Source organism: Pteropus vampyrus, unplaced genomic scaffold (genome assembly GCF_000151845.1).
Source record: "Pteropus vampyrus isolate Shadow unplaced genomic scaffold, Pvam_2.0 Scaffold10, whole genome shotgun sequence".
Lineage (NCBI taxonomy): Eukaryota > Metazoa > Chordata > Mammalia > Chiroptera > Pteropodidae > Pteropus > Pteropus vampyrus.
The window spans coordinates 11,889,254-11,915,212 of NW_011888791.1; the positions used below are offsets into that span (position 1 = coordinate 11,889,254).

The following is a 25,959-nucleotide window of genomic DNA, read 5'->3' on the forward strand; positions in this document are numbered from 1 at the left end:
CAAGGGAGATCAAGATGTCACAGACCTAGTCAAGCCTTTAGCATTATGTCCAGGTTTATTAGAAAGGCAGAGACTTAAGAGTAAGCTAAACACCAAGAGGAAGTAGTCAAATAATTAGACGGTGAGATATTCTGCAGCAGGGGTCCCTAACCCCTGGGCCAGGCAAGCCATGGACCAGTACCAGTCCAAGGCCTATTAGGAACCAGGCAGCACAGCAGACGGTGAGCAGCACGTGAATGAGCAAAGCTTCGCCTGGATGTGCAGCCGATCCTTAGCAATAGCATCACTGCCTCAGTTTCACCTCAGATCATCAGGCATTAGATTCTCATAAGAGCACTGGTCCCTAGTGCCAAAAAGGTTGGGGACCGCTGTTCTACAGAACAATAAGCCTGGTCTCTTTAGCTGACCAGACAAAGAAAAAGGGGAGGGGGGTACTATTTTAGATTAAGAGACTTGAAATACATAACCAAAAACAAGTGTGGATCTCTTGTCCAAACCAGGATCTGAAAATGGACTATAACATTAAAAAGTTATTATTTTAAATGTGATATTTTTGTTATTCAGTAATATGCTTTTATAGAGATGCATGTTTAAGTACGTAGAAGTGGAAGACCTAGATATCCATGGCGCACTTCAAAATATTTCAACGAGTTTAAGATATAAAAAATTTAAATCCAAGTCTTAACTTTCTAATTCACTGTTTCTATAAATACTCATTAATTTATTCATAAGATATATTTCCATATATGGAATCCTGCAGATAGCGGTTCAGATGAGTGACCTACCATGAATGATAGTTTTTTTTTTAACAGGTACTGAGCTGAAGAGAACTGAGGTAACAACACAATTTTATTGGCCACGGTAGTAAGCTTAAGGCACCAAAAAGCATCAAAGCAGCATGAACAGACAGTTTTGCCTCAAAGAACCAAAAATATCTAGTAGAACAGCTTCTTGGTGTTTACAAGAGTACAAGGCTGTTCCAAGATCACAGTTAAGGCTTTGAAGCGGCAGCCTCACTAAAGCAATTCTCTATTATTACATAAAATCATATTCCTTTCTGACTTCACCGCCCCTTACAACCAGTTAACTACTTCCCTCTCTCAAGCTAAAGAAAACCTTTATTACCATAACCACCAGCTTCACTTCAACTAGGGCGTAGAAATCTCAGAACGGGGAACTGAGAGCCTCCTTCAAACCCTGGAGAAGAGGCTGATCATCAACTCATTTGCCTTTTTTCCCTCTCCCTCTAAATCCAAAGGGTGGCGCTGTCCCCTCTCCTCCCCCACACACACCATGCGCGCGTGGAGGTCTATTTGCCTCGTCTGACCCGCGGGGAAGGTCCGCTTGCGCCCTGCGACGGGTGACTTGGCTTCCCCGCGCTTCTCTCCCAACAGCCCACCCGGGTTCGCACTCGAGGGCGCCCGCTCCTCTCCTTAGTGGCTCTCTCTCAGAAACTCTGGACATAGGTGGGACGGCTCAGAAAGTCCCTGAATGCTGGTACTCTGGCTGAGTCTTCGACCCAACAACTGAGAAACGAATAAAGAGAAGCGTCACGACCCCTAGCACTAACCGGAGTTCCGCGACTTCTACCACCTGAACGCATAAGTTAACCAACCGACTTACACAATTGACTGGACTCAGCAGCCGCTGTGAAACGCAAGGGGGCGCCCAGAGCGAGCACCACCGGGGCTTCCCGCCCCGCCAGGCCGGCCTGCTTGCGTCAGGGGTCACGTGCCGTACCTCCCTTTCCCTACCGGCAACCGGGCGCTTCCCTCTTCCGGAAGTCGCTCCCATCCGCGCCGGACTCCTCCCACCACCAGCGACGTCAAACTGAGCTCCTACCACTGCTCTGCCTCCGCCTCCAGACGCGGGGAGGGCCGTCGTTTTCTTACAATAAATCCTGCCGCTTCCGGGTCCTTAAAACAGTACAGGCGACGGTTTTGAAGCTACTTACTGGGCAGGCCTCGGATGCGCGTGAGTAGAGTTTGAGAGGCCAGAGGCTGGCTATCTGGAGGCCGCCCCAGCAGAGGCCTTTCCCCCTATCCGCAACTCGTGCTGCACTTGGTTCCGCCGAGACCCACGACGGTTCCGCCCCCTTCTTCCTTGTCATTGATGTTGTTGTTCTTGTCAGTGCCGCAGCCCCGACCGCCGGGAGCTCGAACCCGAGCCGGGGCCGCCCGGGCGGCGCGGCGGCAGCGGCGGCAGCGGCTGCGGCTGCAGCGGCTGCGACGGCTGCGGGGGATGCTCCTGGGACTGCGGGGGCGGCCGGGAGCCGGCAGCCGGCAGCGGGGCCGGATGGCTCTGTGCGGGCAGGCGGCGGGCGCCGCGTCGCTGCCCAGCGAGCTGATCGTGCACATCTTCTCCTTCCTGCCTGCGCCCGACCGCCTGCGGGCTTCGGCCTCCTGCTCGCACTGGCGTGAGTGCCTCTTCTACCCGGCTCTCTGGCCCCAGCTCCGCATCTGCCTCCGGGTTTCACCCGCGGAGCAGCCTCGGCTCGAATTCCTCATGCGCAAGTGCGGCTGGTTCGTGCGAGAGCTGCGCGTTGAGTTCGCCGCCGAGAATTACCTGAGCGGAGGCGGCGGCCCAGGCGACGGAGGCGGCGCGGATCCCGGGACTGGCGGGGAAGAAGTCGAGGCACTGCAGCTCTCAACCCGTTGGCTGGAAGTGCTGCGCACCTACTTGGAGCTGGTGCTGTGCGTGCTGGTCAGCATCCGGAACAACAGGTAGGCTCGTCCTAGCCTCTCCATCCACCCTTCTTTTCCCCCTCCCCCTCTCTCTCAGGGCTCAGAGTCGCCTCCTTCCTCTCACCCCGAAATAGATTCAGAGCGGATACGCCTGGCCCGCTTCAGCGTTGCATTTTTCAGTGACCGGGGGTGTCAGTTCTAACCCGACGATTTCCTTGAGGCAGGAGGGCATAACGGGAATCATCATAATTTATAAACAGTGAGGTACTTGATGTTTATTAGACATCACTCCTGGCGCCTTTCAGGCAATGTCTCATTCATCCTTTCAGTAGCGATGCTATAGAGCTGACAGACGCCGTCGTTCCTCATTTTACAGATGGGAAAGCTGAAGCTTGGACGGTGAGGCCTGTGGGTCTTGGGAGAAACAAAACATGATTTGGTTTTTCTGACTTTGAACCTGTTCATTCAAAATAGATAGCTCGTGGGGGGGCGGGGAGAGGAGTAGGTATGCCACTGGTGTCTCATAGTTACAAGACTCTCCCTGAAAGAAATCTTTGACAGCCATTTTCTTTCCGGAAATAGTTTTGATTAACTGCCAGGCACAAAGAGTAGGAGGAGTGCTTGTTAAACCTAGGGATTAGGAAGAGCCTGATCATCGGGGTTGGAAGTCCCGCCCCTGGCACCTCCTGACTCAGTTTGTCTTCAGTGATTCACCTAAAAGTAGCACAATACAGCATGGTGGTTGCCTGTATTGGGCGAACTGGCCCGATGTCTGCAAATGATAAGCATGTAACTGTCCTGGTTTTGCAACAGGACTTTACTGTAATTCTAGGACTAACTTCTTATGTTCTGACAGATTATCCTAATCAATATTTCCTTTTATTTCTCGATTACCCTCGCCAAAAGCCTATTAATTTTGATTTTCTGTATCTGGAGATTCTAAAACCTTAGAATTTAACTGTGAGTTGAAACAAAGTTCAAAGGGTCGAAAAGGAGCAGCGTATATAGTAATAATAGTTTAACAGTTTACAAGTACTTTCATATATGCTATCTTACTTGATCCTTTCAATGACCCTGTGAATTAGGTAGCACAGCTATTATTATCCCTGTTTTATATAGAGGAAACTGACAGTTAACAGGGTCAAGTGATATGCACATTGTCATACAGCATTGTTTTTCTCCAAGAGCGGTGTCCTTACTATTGCAGTTAATATAGCATGTTGAACATCATGCATTATGTTCAGGGTCGAGAGAAAGTCCTGGTTTAATGCTAAGCTGTGTGTGTGTGTGTGTGTGTATTTCCCCTAAAATTCTGTCTAAATCAAAAGCTCCAAGTTGTATCTGGAGCATGGTTTCAATATTCCAGTGGCCTGTGTATTTCCCTAGCTTTTCACACCAAACCATTCCATTTCCTTACTTCGATTTTATGTAGTAAGAGAGGCCTTTTGAAGCTATAAGTTGGTCTTGACCAGGTTGGAGACTCTTTGTCACAGTTGAATGTATGGCTAGAGGACCACCTGACCCAGAAGTTGAAATGATTCAGTCAGTAAGCATTTAGACGGATGAGGCCAAGAGTGGGGGTGAATTCAGCAAGTTCCAAATAGAGTTTTCTGTTCTGAGATCCGATCGCACTTCTAAACAATCATCCAAAAAAAATGCATGCCTTTGGTCTTAGAACATCTCTTGCACAGTACCTTTTAAGTGTTTTAATAACTGATTGGTTGGTCGAATGGATGGATAACTTTATGTAGGCAAAATAATGGTATACCATATTTTCTCTTTGTTTAATTTTTCTCTCCCTTCCTCCCTTACCACTTTTTTTCAGCTTTATTGAGGTATAATTGAGGTATAATAAAAGTATACCTTCCACTTTTATTAGCATCCAGCTTACCTGTTTATAAGGCCACCCCATGCCTGTCCTTCTGAGTCAGCTATCACTTCTATATGAATACAATACACTATCATTCTGCTTTTAAGGTTTCTTGTCATTTACTGTAAGGATGGTGCTGCTTATTATGCTGCTTTGGTAGCAAATTCATTGTCTAAAATTAAAGTGTAGTGTGATTACATGTATTATTTCTACTAATGATATTTCAAAGGGTTTTTTAAAATTATCTTTATGTGTTTGGAAATAAGTTAATCTCATCTTTATTTTGGAAATGTCCTGAGATACTCTAGTAATATTGGAAGTATTAATATGAATGTTAAAAACATCAATGGAACAAGTTTTCATGAAATTTCAACAAATTTGAAAATATTTTAAACCAAGTTGTTCATTTGGTAACTCGGGTAAATTCTGTTATTTCCTTCCATAATCACTTTCACTGCAGAGTGAGGTTCAGTGAGAACCCAAAACAACTTCATTTAGTGTTTTTTGGTTTTCGAAAAACAAAATTTAATTACTAATGAGAAGAATGAATATTTGACATTGTTCTTTACATTTCTGTGTTAAATTTACAGTAGTTTTCTTTTATTATTTCTGCAATTTTATAAGTAGAAAAGGGGGGTATGAAACCTACCAGGTCACAAGCTTTATGCTTCTTGGCCTTCTGCTCAATCCTTTATATAGTTCCTATAATTCAGCCTCTTATTTTGCTGTGTTCCAGTTATTTTCATGTCCCTTAGGAAAAGAACTGAAACTATAACCTGGAATTATGGGAACTTTTCAAGGGGACTGTTCTGAAAAGATACCTAGCATTTTGTTTTGCTTGATTTCTGGGCTTCATGTGCACATGTGCTATAGCCACCTTACTGATATCTTAGGTTTTAGGAACAACTGATGAGGATCAGAGAGATACAAAAATGCCTCTCAAAGGGTAAAACACAGTCTCCCAGTTTTCGGAGCTCCTTTCTTTACAGGGGGCTAGGATACCTGCCTTCTTGACGAACAGTAAGAACAGAAATACAATATGTATTCATTCAACTGTATTATAAGTTAAGTAGGCTGAATTTATTCTGCAGTTGCCCTACGAAAAATTGTACTTAGAAGTTCAAAACAACAAATTTAGATATGCAATTTTAGGATTTAATCTGCTTGTCAAGTCAAGTACTGCCTATTTAAATACTGTATCTCAAACTCCATAGAAAAAATGAGAGTTCACGGGCAATAAGGTTTATAATAGCTAATAGACTCAGTTCTTAAAAATGCTTATTCTTAAACAGTAGGCGAAAGTACATTGTCATCATCTGGTTTATGCTTTTACATAAGTTTTTTTTAGGTGAAATCCTAGGTTGGGACAGTACTTTTTTTTTTTTTTTTAAGATGGATACTACAGTAGGTGAAGAGAGATTTTATATAGGTTGATTTTCCTTTTAAAATTCTGGGTTACAACTCTGAGATGTATGTAGGTTGACCATTTCATGCCAGCTTATATTCCCTATTAGTGGTAGAAAGTCTATTAATAATTCTTAGATTTGGTCTAGGTGATTTGACATGTTCAGTAGAGGGTAGTCTTACCTTTTATGCATCTTAAAATCGATGTAAGTGTTTTTGGACATTTCACATTACTATCTAAAATAATAAGAAATGCCTTGAAGATATTATCACCAGAACCCCTAGGCCTTGTTTTTCTTGAAATATTTTTTCCCCATCATAGTGTAATAAATATAAATAATAATAGTAGTTCAGTTTTTAGAGCTTAAAGAAGCCTATTTACAGAAAAAAATGTATTAAAATATATAGGGACTCTGACCAGTCTACCAAGAGGTGGTTGCCTGTACAGAAGAGAGATGAGATGATGCAGACACAACAGACTCCTTAAAATTGACAAATTAAAGTGGTTCCACAGAAATACTTCAAGGTCATTGAGAAGGGTGGAGACTCTAACCTGGGAATGTTGCTGAGAGGAATTAGGGGACTTTCTAGTCCATACGTACATTCTTAACAATGATCTAGAACTGATAGATGAAAGATGGGAAATAAAGTAAAACTCAACTAAAGATGGTCACAGTAAAATTTTTTTGCCCCTGTTAAATGAAGCTGCCCAGCAGCTTTTGAGCGGTGTGATTAATTATTTCCATTTTAATGTGTTCTAAAGCAGCTTCAGAAGAGTTCACCCAACTTGACCAATGTATATAGGACCTAAGATGATAGTTAAAAAAAAAAAAATCTGTTTTTTTTTTTTCCTCTAAATATTGAGAGCCTAGTATGTGAAACAGTGAAGACAGCCTCCCCATTCCTATGGAGTCAACATTCTAGAGGAAGAAGACAGAAAGAAACAAGTAAACAAATGAAAGAAAATTTATTTAGACTGTGAAAATAAAAGAGGACTATGTAATAGTGATTAGGCGGTGATATCAAATAGAGTGGTGAAGGAAAACCTCCTGGGAAAAAGACATTTGAGCTGCAGCAATTAATGATGAAGAGTTACACTCTTAAGATCTGAGCAAATAGCATTACAAGCATAAAAAACAGTAAGCACTAAGGCCTTAGACCAGACAAATTTTGGCTGTTGGAGCACTAAGAAAATATGCCAGGACCATGCGATTGAGGGTAAGAGTAATATCATGATGAGCTCTAAGATGTAGAGGGAGGAACGAATGGGGTAGGTTATGTGGACTTGGGAATGAAATTTAGACTATAATCTAAGAAGTCATTGAAAAACTTTTAAAGGCAAGAGTAATAGGAACTAATTTGCATTTTAAGACAATTATTCTGGTTCTGTATAATGAGTGAATTACAAGAGGGAGCAAGAGAGAAAGCAGAGAGGCCGGTTGGAAAGCTGTTGCAATAATCTAGGCAAGAGGTGATGGAGACAGTGGAGATGAAGAAAAGTGGATGGATTTGGAATGTGTTTTGGAAGTAGAGCCAAGAGGACTAACTAATGGATGCAGATAAAAAGAAGAATCAAATATTTTTCATCATTTCTCTGTAAGACTCAAGTTTTTTTGTTCTTAGTACTGTTAAAGTTATCTTTTAATAGCATGTTTAATAGCAACTTCAAACATCGGTCTTATTTTAAATAATCTTTTTTGTGTAACCTCTGGGATTTGAAGAGGATGATAATTCTGTGAGGGTAATTGAGTAAGTGAATTTGTAAAGCTAATTCTGAGAAATCGCTTATAGTTCATGAATCCTAATCAAACTATAAGGAATAAATACTACTATAAGCTGGTGACATTTCTGGTCTCTAAAACTGTGCTGTCCAGTATGGTAGCCAGTAGCCACATTTAGCTATTTCAGTTTTAATTAAGTAACTAAGATTAAAGATTTAGTCACACTAGCCATATTTCAAGTGCTCCATAGTCATATGTGGCTAGTGACTACCATATTGGACAGCATAGAATAGAGCATTCCCATCATGGCAGGAAGTTCTGTTGGAGAACATTTCTCTAAGGAGTTTGGTTTTTTGTTTGTTTGATTTAGCTGTGGTCATTCATCAGCATTTGCGAGAAGAGGAAATACGTTATCAAAAAGTGTTATGTGGATATAAACACACTTAATATTGAACATGAACTAAACAAGAATAGAATTAACCTGAAAGCATTTCATGCAGTGAGGTAGATTATTTTAGCTTTTATCAGTTTAGAAAAAGGAAAAATTAAATGTGTTTTATAAGCTACTTTACAGCATTATGAAAGGTTTTATTTTTTTAAGAGTATCTTTTTAAAGCACCAAGTTTTTATGTATTCCCTTTTCATAGGTAATTAGACTAAGCTGTATTGACTGTGATTTCAGGCTGTTTTGCCAGTGATGATACTGTTAGATCAAAGAAATAATTTTGGACCCTCCAAAATGAAAGGAAACACTAAAGTTACCGCCGCAGATAAAGTTCCCCAGTTCTGAACAACAGAAGAGAGAAAAATCTGGTCATCATAACCAAGACATCAGAAGCCTTTGGGTCCTCAATTGTACTAAACAGTCCAACAGAAATACCATAAAAAGATGAAAGGTTTTCAGCCCTCCACAGTTAGACCTTGAGGAATATTTTTTAGATTCATAGGTAGTTAAGATTGTTTTCCAAGAATTGCTCGAACTAACCCATTGAATCTCTACATGTAGGTTTTTATAAAAGGCTATAAAAAATAGTGATGGTTGCTTGATTCACAGAGAAATCTTAATACATCTCCGAAAACAAGATGTAGAAGAGGTCAGGCAGGTAAGGGGGAAGGCGATGTGGAAATCAGTAGGCCCTTACTAGGCTCTTGTAAAGACTTTGACTTTTACTCTAAGTGTAGTGAGGAGCCATGAAAGGGTTTTGAGTTGAGGAGTGACATGATCTAATATTTCAAAAGGAACATTCTAGCCACTGTGTTGAGAATAGTTTGCAGCAAGACACAAGCGTAGAAGCAATGAGCTGGGTTAGGAGACTTTTGCATTAATCCAGGCAAGAGATGATGATGGCATGGAACAGGGTGGGAGCAGTGAAAGTAATGACTAGTATGATTATGTATATATTTTTATCTGGAGGCCTTCTAGAAGTACAGCATAAGTATAAAAGATTAGATATAATTGTTCAGCTAAAATTACAATGTCCTTTTAATTGCTGTTCCCTAAATATATCTAAAACTATTTTTCTGTTGGCTGTTTTTGTTCATTTCGTTTTCTTTTGGTGTTAATGATTTGTGCTCTTTAAAAAAAAAAAAGAAAGCCTAGAGTTTGGACAGTTTTATTTTCTGAAGATGGCGTATCTTTGATATTTAGCTCCTTTACCACCAAGTACTTGAAGCACTGCTCTGTTTGTATAGGTTTTACATAAATTTCAATCAGTTTGTTGAATTGCCCCAGAAACTTCCTGTAGTCACTTGGAATTTTCCTTTCCCACTTTTCTCCTCTTTCACTTTCCTGCTTCAGGCAAATCTATTACTGCTTGGAATTTGCCTAAGCGTTGCCCTCATATGAACTATGGGTTCAAGATGGTAGGGCTAAGTGGAAAAGAAGAAGCAGGTGGTACTCTGCACAAGGACTCTTCCTCCTTTTTGCCCCCAAATCACTGATCTCATTAGCTATACCACTAGGCCCAGGTAAATCTATTTTTCTACCCAGACACTCATCATGTGTACTCTTCTTCTATTACATCTTTTCAAGTGGACAAGGAAAAGGGAGGAGGCCAGAGTTGAGCTACATTTTAACCTGGTTTGTTATTCAGATGTTGCTAATAACTTCGAAAATGAATCTCACTCATAGAAACCTCAAAAGGAAATTTTGATCCAAGGCAAAGAAGAAAGGTAGTGAATTGAGGCCAAAGACTTTGATCTTCTGTAGTTTAGACCCACCTTCTCAAGCTACACACCCTCTCCAAACAAAAGTCATATTAGAATCACCACCAGGATCACAGGCTCCGTAAGTCCTAGTCATATTGCCAGTACGACAGAGAGCTGAGTAGGTGTGTTCCTGACAGCCCTTAAAATCCTATGCTGGTTTTCCCAGAGAAACAGAGTATTCAACAACTGTATGATGTAGGCACCATTATTACCCGTTTTACAGATGGTAAAACTTGAGTCACAGAGTAGTTGAATAAACTTGTCAGTTACACAATTAGAGAAATGACTGCCTTGTTTTCTAACTTTTAATGAAATTTTCAAACACAAAAACTAGACACAATGAACAGATTTAATAATTTAAAGATTTTTCCACATTTGCTTTTTCTATATTTACTGAAGTGTTTTAAAACAAATCCAGCATCTCGATGTTATTTTACACTACACACTTCAGTGTAAAGCTCTGAAAATAATGGACATTTTTATTTATACCACATTGCCATTAATATATTTAACAAAATTATTAATAATTCCTTAGTCTCACCTGATTTTCTTTAAATGAGTCTTTTTAAAACCTTTATTTCCATTCCAAGAGTGTGAACTTATGTACACTTGAAATGTAGCTGCCATAGCTCTTCGCATCATTGGCACACAATGCATATTTTAATAAATGAGCAAAGAGTAGGAGGGCAGTCTGTAGGCTAAGTTTCTAAGTTGTTATTGCTTAATGATCAGATTTAGCTCTGGATCTGGAACTGATGACTTTTTAAAATAAGATTTAAAAAGAATGCAGTTAAGTTAAAATTCATTCTCTTCTGGCAATAGTATGGCTTTTTGCATGTTTTAGAAAGATTGATTATCAAACACTTTATGATTTTATGTTCTTTCACAACACATTTTAGAATTTGCAAAGAGACTAGTAAGTAGATTGTATCCTATTAATATTACCATAGGAACAGAGCTAAATTAATTTGAAGAATTAAGATGAAAGAAAAACTTTCTAACCAACTGTAATGTTACATGTCTTTTGAACAATTATATGTTGTGGACATTATGCAGGAAAGAACCCTGTTTGCTTCCTTAGTTCACATGCTCATTCAACAATAAATGAATGAATAAAGTAAATAAAACTCAGGTCACAGATTTCATCTTTTGAAAAAAAGGGATTATGTGGCACAATTCCTTTGTTACTAGTATAGTCTCCTGGCCTCAAAATGAGACATCTGTTTATTGCCGTGGTTCAGTAAGTTCTGTTCTAGTGTTGTTGCCTAGATGTTCTTTTCAGCCCCATTTTTATCATCTGAAATAATAATGAGCCACCTGGGGGCTATATGCAGTTTCTTTGGCTTCACCATAGGATCTGTAATTTCATTTCAACATGATATATCTGAAAGTTGCCCTTGAGTTGTCAGTGTTTTTTCCTAAGTACCTAAATTTTTTTCCCACAAATGTCTGTCATATACTACTCCAAAACATAACATTTATAATTTTTCAAGTAACATTTAATAAGACCACTGTATTCAAGGACATGTTTTAATTACAGGAAACAACATGAACTAAGTGGGAGTTGGAACCCAGTTTCTCTGCCTAGCTCTGCTCTAACTAGTATTGCAGTCTTAGACAAATCACTTCAGTTTCCTCATCTATAAAGAGAAATTGTTGAGTTGGATGATGCCACAAATCATTCCAGCTTAAAGTATGTCTGTGATTATATTTGTAAGGAAAGTTTGTGTGTGTATTGGTTCTACTGTAACAAGATTATTACCATTCTATTGATGCAAATAGAATTTTTGTTAAATTGCCCTTGAGTGGCATGTTTCTAACATTGCTGTGGTATTTAAAACTGTTGTGTAGCTGAAAGTAAAACAAATCTTCTATAGAGTCCCCTCATATTAAATTATTAAATTTTACTAATATGCAGGTCATTAATTTTTAAATGATTTTAATGTGAATTAAGTTCTTATAAAGGTGATAAGTTATCTAAAGCTACTTTAAATGTCTTTTCTGAATTGCCAAAAAGTATGTGTTTGTAAAAATACAGTATCTTAAAAATACAGAAAAAATAAAGTAAAAAGTTCACCAGAGATAATCGCTGGTAAAATTTGATGTGTCTTTTTGCAAAATAGGAATAATAATTTGCATGTGGTTTTCCATTAATATTATATCTTGGCATTTTTTCACATCATCAAAAATCCTATTATGCATTACTCACCTGCTAGAAATGTCAAAATCCAGAACCCTGACTACATCAACTGCTGACAAAGATATGGATCAACAGGAGCTCTCATTCATTGCTGGAAGGAATAGCAAAATGGTGCATTCACTATGGAAAATAATTTGGCAGTTTCTTATAAAACTAAACATACTCTTATAATACGATCTATCAATCATGCTCCTTGGTATTTATCCAAAGAAGCTGAAAATGTATATCCTCACTAAAACCTGCTTGCAGACTTTTATAGCAGCTTTAGTCATAATTGCAGAATTGGAAACAACCAAGATGTCTTTCAGTAGGCGAATGGGTATGCTAACTTTGGTACATCCAACCAGTGGAATTACTATTCAGTGCTAAAAAGAAAAGAGCTATGAAAAAGAGCCATAAAAAGATATGGAGGAAACTTAAATGCATATTACAGGGTGAAAGAAGGAAATCTGAAAAGGCTACACATACTGTATTATTTCAACTATATGAGATACTACGAAAAACAGATATGGAGACAACAAAAAGATCAGTGGTTGCCAGAGGTGAGTAGGCAAGAGAGATGATAGAGCACAGAGGATTTTAGGGCAGTGCAAAACTCTGTGATATTATAATGATGGATATATGTCATTATACATTGGTCCAGATCCACAGAATGTACCATAAGGTAAATTATGGACTTTGGGTGATTATGATGTGTCATTGTAGGTTTATACTTGATAATAAATGTATCATTCTGGTGAGTAATGTTGTTAATGGGGCGGGGGGATATATAATGGATAGGGAGTAAGTGAGAAATCTCTGTATCTTCCTCTCAGTTTTGTTGTAAACCTAAAACTGCTCTAAAAAAATGAAGTCATTTAAAAATTGTATCATGATAATATGTATATTGGTTATACAGTATTTAAAGTAAATGTTAATTTTTTACACCCTTTTTATATTTTCAGTTACATTGAGCACTTTAAGCCCCCTACAGACCCAAAGTATCTGTAATCTGCTCATATTTTTTTAATATCCTGGCCATCAAGGAAAACTAAACAATTTGCATAAATAATCTATCAATTTCCCCTCCCCCTCATCTTTTTGTTTATTTTTGTTGTTGTAATTTTGTGGGATTTTCTAAGTTGAGGTATATAATTGACATATAACATATTTCAGGTATATAACATAATGATTCAATACTTGTATATGTTGCAAAATGATCACACTAAATCCAGTGAATCCCCTCTCCCCGTCTTAAACCTAGTGTTTCATTTCTGTGGTCCCTATAAGGCAATAAATCTCACTTGGAAAGCTTATCTTCCCTTCTCCCCCCAACTTATGTTGTAAATCATTTGTAGAGAAATGTTACTGACAATGATGTATTATACATGTAAACATGATAAAGAAAAAAATTTAAATGATAATATGTATCATTGTATGTATATACTATATGCATGTGTATGTATATGTATATTCATATATATATATGACAATTGATTTTAAAGTTTATAAGAGAGAAGCAAAAGATTCAGAATAACCAACATAATATTGAAAGAGAACAATAAAGTCAGAGGACAGACACTACCTGGCTTCAAGAGTTACTGTAAAGCTATAATAATTAAGACAGTGTGCTATTGGCTGCAGAATAGACAATAGGTGGAAGAGAATAGAGAGCCTAGAAATTGAACTACATAAATATAGTCAACTGATTTTTGACAAAGGAGCAAAAGCAATACAGTGGAGAAATGTTAGTCATTTCAGCAAATAGTTTTAGGACAACAGGACATCCACATGGGAAAAAAGTGAATCTAGACACCGACTTTATACCCTTCACAAAAATTAACTCAAATTAGATCACAGACCTTAATGTAAAACGCAGAACTATAAAACTCCTAGAAGACAAATAACATAGGAAAAAATCTAGATAATCTAGAGTTTAGTGATGACTTTTTTAGATATAACACCAAAGGCACAATCCATGAAAAAAAGAATTGATCAACTAGACTTTATTAAAATTGAAAATTCCAGTTCTGAAGGACACTGTTAAGAAATAAGAGAAGCCACAGACTTGAAGAAAATATTTGCAAAGGACAAATATAATAAAGGACTATTAACTAAAATATACAAAAAGTCTATTAAACCCTATTTAAAAAGTGGGCCAAAGACCTGAACAGACCTCTCATCAAAGAAGGTATATAGATGGCAAATAAGCATTTGAGAAGATGCTCCACATCATATGTCATTAGAGAGATGCAAAATAAAACAACAGTGAGACAGCACAATACACCTATTAGAATGGCCAAAATCTAAAATACAGACACCACCAAGTGCTAGCAAAGATGTGGACCAACAGAATTTTAATTTATTGCTGATCTGAATGCAAAATTATGCAGCCATTTTGAAAGACAGTTTGGCGGTTTCTTACAAAACTAACTCTACTCCATATGATCCAAAAATCATGCTCCTTGATGTTTACCCAAAGGAGTTGAAAACTTTTTTGCCCACACAAAACCCTGCACACAGATGTTTATAGCAGCTTTATTCTTAATTGCCAAAATTAAAAACAACCAAAATGTTCTTCACTAAATGAATGGATAAATAATCTGTGGTACATCCAAACAGTGCAATACTATTCAGTGTTAAGATATGAACTTTCAAGCCAGGTAAAGACAAGGAAGAACTTTGAAAGCGTATTATAGAGTGAAAGAAGCCAATCTGAAAAGGCTAAATACTGTACCATTCCAACTACATGACATCTGGAAAAGGCAAAACTATGGAAACAATAAAAAGTTCAGTGATTGCCAAGAGTTAGCGCTAGAAAAAAAGTGAGCTATCAAGCCATGAAAAGACATGGAGGAAACAAATGCATATTACTAAGTGAAAAAAGTCAATTTGAAAAGACTACATTCCCAAGAAGGAGTATAAAAGTTCTAATTGCTGTACATCCTTGACAACACTTAATATTATCAGACTTTTTAATTTTAATTTTAGATATTCTATTGTGTGAGAGTGGTATCTCATTGAGGTTTTAATTTGCATTTCCCTAATGAATAATCAGGGTGAGCATCTTTCCATGTGTAATTTGCCTTTTGTATATCTTCCTTGATACAGCACCCAAATCTTTTGCCCATATTTTCACTGGCTGCTTTGTCTTATTAAGTTGTGAGAGTTTCATTATATATTTTGAATACAGGTTTTGTTAAATTAGATTTATGTCCTACAAATATTTTCTTTAGCCCGTTTCTTGCCTTTTCATTTTAACTATTTTTTCAAAAGCATAAGGTGTTAATTTTAATGAAAACCAATTTATCAATTTTTTTAATGACATGCTTTTTGTGTCCTATCTAAAAAGTATTTGTCAGACATGGTTCCATAGTGTAGTGGTTAGCACATCTGCTTTACATGCAGAAGGTCCTGGGTTTACGCTCCAGTGGAGCCACGGTCCATGGTCTGCGGCCATGCCACCCTGAACAAGCACGATGTCTGATCTCGGAAGCTAAGCAGTGTCGGGCCTGGTTAGTACTTGGATAGGAGACCACCTTCGAAGACTAGGTGCTGTAGGCATAAATAATAAATAAATAAAGTATTTGCCTAACCCAAAATCGCAATGTTTTTCTCCTGTGTTTTCTTAAGCAGTATTATAGTTTTAGCTGTTAAGTTTAGGTTTATGATCCATTTCAAGTTAATTTTTCTGGATTGTGTGAGCTAAGTATCCAATTATCCTCCCACCATTTTAAAGACTATCCTTTTTACATTGGATTGATATTCCAAATTTGTCAAATGTGCTGACTTTCATTTTATATTCTTTATCTTATACAAAATTAAACATTATGTGGATACAGTGACGATATATGCGTGGGTCTAGTCTGGATTCTCTGCTCTGTTCCATTGCTCTGTGTCTGTGTTCAAGCCAGTACCACCTGTTTATAATCTGTTGGTTCAAGTCTTGAAGTCAGATAGTGTACGTAATCTAACTTTGTGCTTTTCAAAATTGTTTTGGCTATTCTAACTCATTTGCTTTCTCTTATAAATTTTAGAAAAGGCCTGCTGGATTGTGTTGAATCTATTGATAATTTGACATGATAACAATATTCAGTCTTCCAATAAACAGTATATTTATCCATTTCTCTAGGTCTTTTTTGATTTCTCTTAACAGTTTTTGTAGTTTTCAGTGTATAGGACCTGTACTTTTGTTAGATTTATTCCTAAGCATTTCATATTTTTGATGCTATTATAAATAGTACTGTTTTTTAAATTTCAATTTCTAAATGTTAATTGTTAGTGTATAGAATACAGTTGATATTTACATACTGACCTTGTATTCTGTGACCTTACTAATAAACTAACTTATTCACATTCTAGTAACTTTTTTTTAGATTCGTTAGAATTAGTTCAGGGTCATTTTTCCTTCTTATGTCTGGTCATTTTGGATGCCAGACATTGTTATTTGTACATTATTGAGTCTTGTATTTTTTAATTATCATTATTCCTTAAAGAGTATTGGGCTTTGATCTGCCACATAGTTAATTTATGTATAATTAATTTGATCCTTTGAACTTTACCTTTAAGCTTTATTAGGCAGATCCAAAATACCCTTTATCTAGGGCTAAGTAATCTCTACGAAGGCATGGCTTTTCTGAGAACTCTACCCGATGTCCCTCTGTTTACAAGATCTAACTCTGGCTGGTGGGAACATAAACTCTTCCCAACACTGTGTGTGCTCTACTACTTTCCAGTAGTACTTTATCCAGCCTTGTACAGTTTTACCCCACACATGTGCACATCATTACTCAGCGAATGACTGGATTAATGTCCTGATAAACCCTTCTGCAAATTGGTAGAGCTCTCTGTGCAGCTCCCTTGTCTCTGATACTCTGCCCTGCAAATTCTAACCACGTTGGATTCCCCAAAATCTCTGTCTCTTCAACTTAGACCACTGGTCTCTGTTTGCGTACCCCCACCCTGTGATGTAGAATGGAAACTCTAGGCCATTATCTGAGACAGTGATGGTGCTCATCTCATTTTTTTTCCATCTTTCAGCAAATCACAGTTCTATATTGTTTATTGTACAATATCTGAAAACAGTTGTTTCATAGGTTTTGTCCAGTTTTCTAGTTGTTTACAGTGGGAGGGTAGTTCTCATGGCTGTTTAATCTTTTGTGGAAGAAGTAAAAATTTCTCATATCTTTTAATACCATAAGGACAATGTAATGGATATGTAATAGTAACTAATGGAAGCTGGATTGAAAGGGAAAAAATATTGAGATTGTATGACTTGTATAGGACTCTCCTTTGAATATTATTAGAATTGAATGTGATACCTTTTTTTTACTTTATATGTAAACTCATTCTCCAAAAATAAATATTCATTCTTTTAGGAGTCCTTAAATTTATCATTCTTTCTAGAAGAGATTATTACAAGCACATAATCTCTCTATAGTTCATAAATATAGTGGCAACTTTAGAAAAAAGAAAAGGCAAAAGGGAAGATACTTCAAAAGCAATCATAGAGTAACATTTCCTTTAGAGTTTGATGTGGCAGCCATCCTCTCAAGAACAATTTTATATCCTTTTATTAAAATGGAGAAAAACGCTGCTTTTAAGTTGATATCATCCTTTGAAATATTTTTAAGAATACAGTTTTTCTGGTAGCCACATGGAATTGGCTAGATTTACAAGAAAAAACCTTAGATTATTTCTATTTGTAATTCTAATATTTTCCTTGACATGATCTACATTGGCTATTTTATATAAACCTTTTCCCATTTACCAGTTGGATTCTTAATGTTTTTGCTTTTGATTTACGTGCAGTTCTTTTATATATAAAAGATAACTAAGATTTGTTACAAATGTTTTTTTCACTGCTCTTTTTAGTGAAGTGTGCTATTGAATATCAAGTTTTTCATTTTTGTATAGTCAAAATTTTATTTCTGATTTATTCCATTATTTCTAAGCTTAGAAAGTCTTATCCCTCAGAAATTAGATAAAAATTTATTGCACTTTCATACCACTTCTACTTTGATTTGATTTTTTTTTAATATGTAATAATATCTGCAGATTGTTTTGATCTGTTGAGTCAGAATTGGCTCTAATTTAATTTTTGTCTGAAACTGCTAATCACTTGTCTCATTAAATATCCCTTTGCCTTCTCTGTTGATTTGTAATACCTTCTTTATCATTTATTAAACTCTTTCATGTAACAATATTTTTGGCTGTTTGTTCTAGCCCATTGATTTGTCTTCCTGTTTTTCTAATATCATTACTGATTTTGATGCTGTGGCTGCATAGTATGCTTTACTATCTGGTATGGAAGGTCCTTCATCCTTCCCTGTCCTCCTAATCAGAAGCTATTTGCACTCTTTTTCTCTGCCTCTCTACTGGAGGCTTTTATGTATTCTCAAGTCTTTCCATCTCTCCTTTTCACAGGAAATTTTTTTTAAGATTTGTCTGTATCCACTATCTTTGCTCACATCCAATCTTACCTCTTCTCATCACACCACAAAACAACTTCCGTTCTGTTCACCATGCTGCTAAGCCCAATGGCCTCAGAGTAGTATTTGATGCTGCCATTGATCACTTTATTCTTTGTGAAACAGTTATCCCTTGGTTTCTGTGATTTCCAAACTGCTGACTTTTCTCAAACTTCTGACCTCTTCTTTGCAGCCTCATGCTTATCTAAATTAAATATTGAAGCTCCTCACAACTTTTTGCCTGCTTTTCTTCTCATTTATACTCTTACCCTAAGCCCCATTGCCCCAACTCATGACTTCAGTTGTCATCCAGGTAACTGCTCAGCTCCAGACCTGGAATTGCCTACTTAACATATTAACTTGACTATCTTAAATTCACCTCAAGTTCAATATATGCAAAATAGAGTTCATAATCTAAATATTTTTTTACTTCACTACCACTCCCATCCCCTGAAAAAGCCCTAATTAATTTCTAACTCATTTCTAAGACTCCCTGTCTCAATGAAAAGCTCTACCTTCCATGCAGTTCTACAACTCAGAAAATTTAGGACTTGTTCTTGACTACTGTCTCCCTCATTCCATATAGCTAATCCAGCACCCCTTCCTGTCCATTTTAGCTCCTAAATATAGCTTTTAAACTGTTCATTTTCTTCACCTCTACCACCAAAAACCCAGTTCAAGCTACCGTTATCTCTCATCTCTGTTACTAAAATACTTTCTAACGGGTCTCCTCACTTTGACTCCTTCTTCCAGGTTGCTTTAATGCTACAACATTTTCCAGACACAAATTTAATGTTATTCCCTGCTTAAAACCATTTTGGGGCTCTTTTTTTGAAGACAAAAACCAAAATGTTTTATTTATCATAGAACTTTAGCTCTACATTCTCATTTCATTTTATATTCACTCTTTCTACTCTGGATTCCTTTCAGTGTCTCAAGCTCACTCTTGAAGCTCCCTGCAACTTCAGGGGCCCTACACATGCTTTTCCTTTTTCCTATAATGCTCTCTCCTTACCCTCCTCCTCCTGGTTAACTCCCCTGTATCTTTAAGGCCCCCTTTTAATCTTTATTTAGAGAAACCTTTTCTGACTTACACAGTGTCAAATACCCCATAGTATGCACTTGATCACTGTCTTGTCTCTAGTAGAGCACACAGTGCCTGGCATTTAGTAGGCTCTCAGATAATTTTTTGTTGAATGAATAAATTAATTAATGATTAATCTTCAGGGTAGATTTTAGCATCATCAGGCTTTTTAGTGAAACTAAGGTTATTAATTTAGGAAAATGTGATGTACTATTAAGAAATGTTATTTTTCTATACTTAAATCTTTTACCGCTCTTATGATACACATTTCTTATTAAAGTTATCGAAAGTTTTGTTTTATAAGTAATATCTCTAATAGATTATTATTGGCATTTATGCTTTTTTTATATATCGTTTTTAGTTTTCTCCTACTTTAGAATTTTAATATTAGAAAAGTATGTGTTTTGTAACAAAAATTATCTCAAACTGAAAGATTTTTATATTGCTTTTTACTTGTCTTGATTATAAGCTATACACTTGATCATAAAACTGGGGAAGTTTCTCTAGATTTTAGTCAAAGAATATTTCTTAATGAGAAAATACCCAACCCTTGAGCATTTAACACATAGTGACAAAGTTAACTGGTTTGGGAAATTTTTATATTATAATAAACATCTATGTAAAACTTAGCTTACACAGCTCTTTCATATGTTACTTGTTATCTATTCATCTCTAAACCCTTTAAATACAACTTTCCATTTTTAAGCAGTATATCTTATAAACTTTATATTAAAGTAGGTATTATTACTGATAAAGAATTGAGTCCTCAGGGATATTAAGAGACTTTTCTGTGGTTATTAAAATACTGAGTTTCTGAAATAATTACTTCCCAGTCTTCATTCTGTAAAGTTTATGCTGTTTCTTCTGCATCATGTTACTTGTCATTGTATGTGAAAAGCAATCTGAAAGTACTTAATTGGATTCTAAGTAAGTTATAAGGTAAAAACTTTTCTCAAATATCCCTTCTGATTTTTATTTTTAATATTTATATTTTCATGTATTATTTAGACAATCATTTTAAATTATTTTTTTTAATAGGAACCTTCAGAAATTTAGCCTTTTTGGAGACATAAGCATTCTACAGCAGCAAGGAAATTTGTCAAATACATACCTCAGCAAAGTGGACCCTGATGGCAAAAAAATTAAGCAGTAAGTTATATAGTACGTGGGAAAGGGCTTATATTAGTAATAATTTTACGTTTTTTTCTGAGAAATTGTAAGATACAATCAGAAGAGAAATGTTTTCTTTTTTTCCTAAAAAGAACATGTCCTGGAAATGTCTTAACTGTGAAGTACAGTGATCAGTATATGCCATTCTGTGTCATAAATCTTTAAGACAAATCAAAGAATTTTCTGGGTAATTAATTGCTTTTTAAAACTATTATTTCTGTGCTTGCCTTTGTTAGAACACAAATTGTATATCATCAGTCTTTTCTACCATCCTGGTGTAAAATGCTGCTTTCTTTGGATGGAGAACATGTTTCTATTAGGTTTATAGTACAGCTATATGTTGAATATATATGTTTCATACCTTATTATATTTTAATGTGAATTTTAATGGTATTTATGATAATAAGGTGCGTTGGATAGAAATTAACTGAGAGAAAATGGATCTCAATATTGCATGCCATTTCGTTGCCTATTTTCAAAAGTCAATGTTAAAAGATTAAAGCTAAAATGTTAACAGGATTGTTGTGGCATGTGGTTTCCTTACAGAATTCAGCAGCTGTTTGAAGAAATACTGAGTAATAGTAGGCAACTGAAGTGGCTATCCTGTGGGTTTATGCTGGAAATAGTAACCCCAACATCACTGTCATCTCTCTCAAACTCTATTGCCAACACCATGGAGCACCTGAGTTTACTGGACAACAATATTCCTGGTAACAGCACCCTTATCACTGCAGTGGAACTGGAGCGATTTGTGAATCTGCGCTCACTTGCCCTGGATTTCTGTGATTTTACAGCTGAGATGGCAAGAGTCTTAACCGATAACAACCATGTGCCTTTGCAGCGACTGTCTCTCCTGGTCCACAATGTTTCCGTGATGCACAAGTCTCTGGACAACATGCCAAATGATGAGCATTGGAAAGCCTTGTCACGGAAGAGCACCAGCCTTCGGGTCTATATAATGGCTTTTGATATCAAGAGTGAAGATATGTTAAAGATTCTGAAACCCAGTATACCACTAGAGAGGATTCATTTTGATAGCTATATCACTTGTGTTTCGGGGGCTATTGTCGATCTTATATCCAGGCAGTATGACAAGTTCCTCACTCATTTTATATTAATGAATGATGTGATTGACACGTCTGGTTTCCCAGATCTTAGTGACAACCGAAACGAAGATCCGTTGGTTTTATTAGCATGGAGGTGCACAAAGCTCTCTCTTCTGGCAATTCACGGTAGGTGATTTTTGTTCACTATAATCTGATATTAATATTAAACCTAAAACATTTCATGCTAATAAAAAGATAGCACTGGCACTTACAGTTTCAAGAAATCTTATTACAAATTTATATGCAAATGTTTATACTTTAATATAAAGTTTATAAGATATACCGCTTAAAAATGGAAAGTTGTATTTCTACCCCAAGAGTTCTTGGAGTTCTCTGTTACTTTTTTCTTCCACCATGTGATTGATGGCATTTCACAAAAATGACATTTGAAATGAATTTATCTAAGAAAACATATGTATTTACCTACAGTAGACATATTTCCTCTAATCACAGATCTCTTAACACAGAAGGAAGAGAAAGTATGATTTCTTTCATGCTCGCTGTCTCATGTTCTAGATTCTAGGTTTCAACGTATTAATTTATATGACCTTTTTTTTAAATGCTGGCTCCGTTGATTGGGCATATGCTTATTTCATAGTGGAGCCTTTCACCTTAATGTGATCTGTTCTCATTGGGAGAGAGTTGCAATTCTGACAAATTAAAAGAGCATTTTACTTCCTTTTTTTTTTTTTGGTACTTACAAGACATTTACAAGATATAAAATAGAAAGTCTCTATGAACATCTTAAACTCTATTAGCTCTGTTACATTATTTTTTAAATTATTTTTTAGCTCACATTCGTGTCTTGCTTTTCAAGTTTTGCTTTATAATTTGGTCAGCCAGCACTGGTAGTAGCAAAGAATAGACCAATTATCAAGTTAATAATACAATGAGGATTTTGTATAGGATAAAGAAATGTCATGTTATTCAAAAGTTAATTTAACCCAGTCTTTTTAAAGCTTTTTTCTTTTAAGAAATAAGATGTTACATACAGCTAAAGCCCCTCCATTCATTCCCCTTTATTCCTTCCCAGAGGTAGTTATTATTCTGAAGTTAGTATATGTCATTCCATGACTGTTCTGTATTTTACGTATTTGCTACTGAGAATTAACAATTTATCTTTAAAGTTTAAGGTGTCACTTTATAACTTTGGACTATGAATTATTTTTCACTAATGAAAAATACCAATTTACTATGGATTGTTAATGGATACACATATATGAAATTTTAAATTGGTTCTTTATGATACATTACTATCCAAAGCTATAAAAGTATACTTTAATTTCACTAAATGCTGTGATATCAAAAAGGGGTTACAGAACCTTCCAGTTCACTAACCATAGTGATGTTCTTGGAGACAATATCAAACTCTTAGTCTTTTCTGTTTTTTCTGGCCTTAATATATTTTTAAAGGAAAAGGACCAAAGCGGTAATTGAGATACAAATTTGTGGAAAAGACTAGCTTAACAAATAGACAAAATAAAAATACAAGGGAATGACAGTGCTTGTCTTTTGCTTATTTTTAAGGTTACACAGTGTGGGCACACAACCTCATTGCCATTGCTCGTCTTCGTGGCTCTGATCTAAAAGTACTTGAAGTCACTGAAGAAAGCATTGACTTTGACCAAGGTGAACTGGCCGACCAGGATGTGGATCCAGTGCATAACCTTATTGAGCAGGTATCCCTGGGCCTGGGTCAACCTTGGCATGCAGTCATGGACATCGAATCACTCAGTGTCTTCACTGAACCAAATCGTCATTTTTACAGAGAGATGCAAAGCTTCAGCGAAGACATTTAGCTTTTTTTAAATGTACAATTCCTGTGGTTACATATGCAAGTAGGGTCCTATTATGTTTTTTTCAGTAGTGTGAATTAATCCCATTGTGCTGTGTGTAATCAGTATTAGCTTCATAGAATTATATATGTATATTCTACTTCTTGATCAAAGAACGTAGTCGGGTATTGGTTTAGAAGTTCAGAGTGACAATGTATAGGGTTTTCACGGTTAATGGACTTGTTACCAAACCTTAAGAATATACACCCGAAGGATGTCTGAGGTTGCTGGCTAACTTTATTTTCCACTGAGTTTCTCTGCCTTTTTGATGTTTTTATTCTTTGTTTGTCAGAGTTCAGAACTCAGGAGCCAAAATATTTTTATACATATATAGATATATATCCATAGCCTGGTGGATTTGTATGCAATGCACTGCATTCACGCTTTCTAATAGCATTTCATTAATTTTCATTTGAAATGGAAGGGAGGATAATATCTCAAATGAGTTATCTTGAACAGAAAAGCTAAGACTTTAACTTTCATTACATATATAAAATTGATATCACCAATTCCTATTCTGAATTTTGTATAGTACTAGGTTAGTTAGAACATTGCTTAACCCTTTTTTTTTAATGCATTTACATAAACAAATACTCAGATTGTTGGATTTTTTAATACTATATCTGACATAATTTTATTCATCAATTACATTATACATTCAAGTTAGCTTTTTAGCCCAGATTTCAAATAGTGGAGGAAGAAAACTATATTCCAGGGTAAAACCTCCTAAAAGAAAATCGAAAAACAGAGTCGTAAACACATATACTTGCAAACAAACATTAGTCGTGAAATCCCTAGCAACAAGTCACTGGATTTTTCTCTGTCAGCGCGCGTGTCAGCTGCCAAAGAATAGACTTTACTGAAGAAGTGCCCACATGCTGGCAGGGGCCGGCCCACTCTGGCCAGCCAGATACTGCTAGATTGTAATATTTAAGGTCGAATTTCGACCTGTGGTACACAGCTGTGCTGTGGCTCAGTCAGCAACCTCAGAACTCTGAAAAAAAAAAAAAAGAAAAAAAAAACCATGCACCTGTTTCACTGTGAATAGTGAATGTAAAGGAAGAAAGGAAAAACTGAAAGCTTGTTCTATCACAGGTATGAGCTGCTATGATACATGAAGAACATTCCATGAAGTATGTTTTAAAACCTTGTTATATCTGAGAGGCTTTAAAAGCCGATTTAACTGTTTCAGGGCAACCGCGGTACAGACGTGGTCTCTGTGAGACTTCCACCTGACCCCAGTTTTAAGTGGTACGAATGTTGTGCATTTAATGTTAAAGGACAGTCTGCAATAATAAAGTAAGTAGCCAACGTGGGTGCCCAGCAGTGCTGAGACCTGGCTGCTCTATTGTAAGCTTTGGAAACACAATTTATGCAACAGATGTCCAGATATGATTCTATTTATGGAAAAAGTTTATATGTGTTTTACAAATGGTTTTACCATCTTATATTAAAATGACCTTTTGACAGGTGTGCACTGTTTTGTCTCCAGTGAGCACATACCATGCGGATTTTATATGTACATCAGTAGTGTGAATCCACTGGCACAGTGTGTGTAAATGCCAGATGTGGTGAGATTTTATCTTATAGATGTGATCAGATAAAATAACTCCTGACAGAAACTGTAAGGAAACCAGCTGAATGTTTGACCTGATGACTGATGTTATATGGTTTATGTTAAATGTATATTCTTTTAATCAATGAATAAAGCATTAAAAAGTGATCATTGAAATATTTTATTGTATATGAAGCATGAAAACTTCTAGTGTTACATAAACTGCAATAATCCTTATATTGTGTATAATCATATGTTAGCTCCTATTGTCATCTAGGTAGCAAAGCTTAAATTTGAGAATATATCATAAAAAGTCAAGCTAAATAGTTTGAAGAGCTCTAATTTTTTTTAACTCACTTTGGCAAAATGCAAGCTTAAAAGCAAACAATAGACTGGTTAGCACAAAATCCAAGTGTGGTATTCATTTAGAATACTTTATTGATACAGTAAAACTTAATTTATAGACTCTAAGAACTTCTTATTTTTTTAAATTCCTATGATGGATACAAAAATACTTAAGCGTGCCAGTACTAAATAGTTCATAAACCCCTACGTTGCTTTAGTTTGGCTTTGCCATCTCCATTCTTCGTCGTTCAGACAAATAATTGCCATTTATGAGAAAGAAAAATGGCTTCATTTCCTTCTTCCATCTTTCCTTAATCATTCTAGACAC

The 25,959-nt window shown here is 36.4% G+C and overlaps 1 protein-coding gene across 1 annotated transcript; it reads left to right on the forward strand.

The window, feature by feature from the left end:
• The first annotated feature begins 1,778 nt into the window (after positions 1 to 1,778).
• Positions 1,779 to 25,454, forward strand: FBXO33 (F-box protein 33). Its single transcript, XM_011376277.2, has 4 exons — positions 1,779 to 2,723; positions 20,659 to 20,769; positions 21,337 to 22,022; positions 23,424 to 25,454. Exons 1-4 carry the CDS (start codon positions 2,113 to 2,115, stop codon positions 23,693 to 23,695), a joined length of 1,680 nt encoding a protein of 559 aa, XP_011374579.1. The 5' UTR covers positions 1,779 to 2,112; the 3' UTR covers positions 23,696 to 25,454.
• The last annotated feature ends 505 nt before the right edge of the window (positions 25,455 to 25,959 follow it).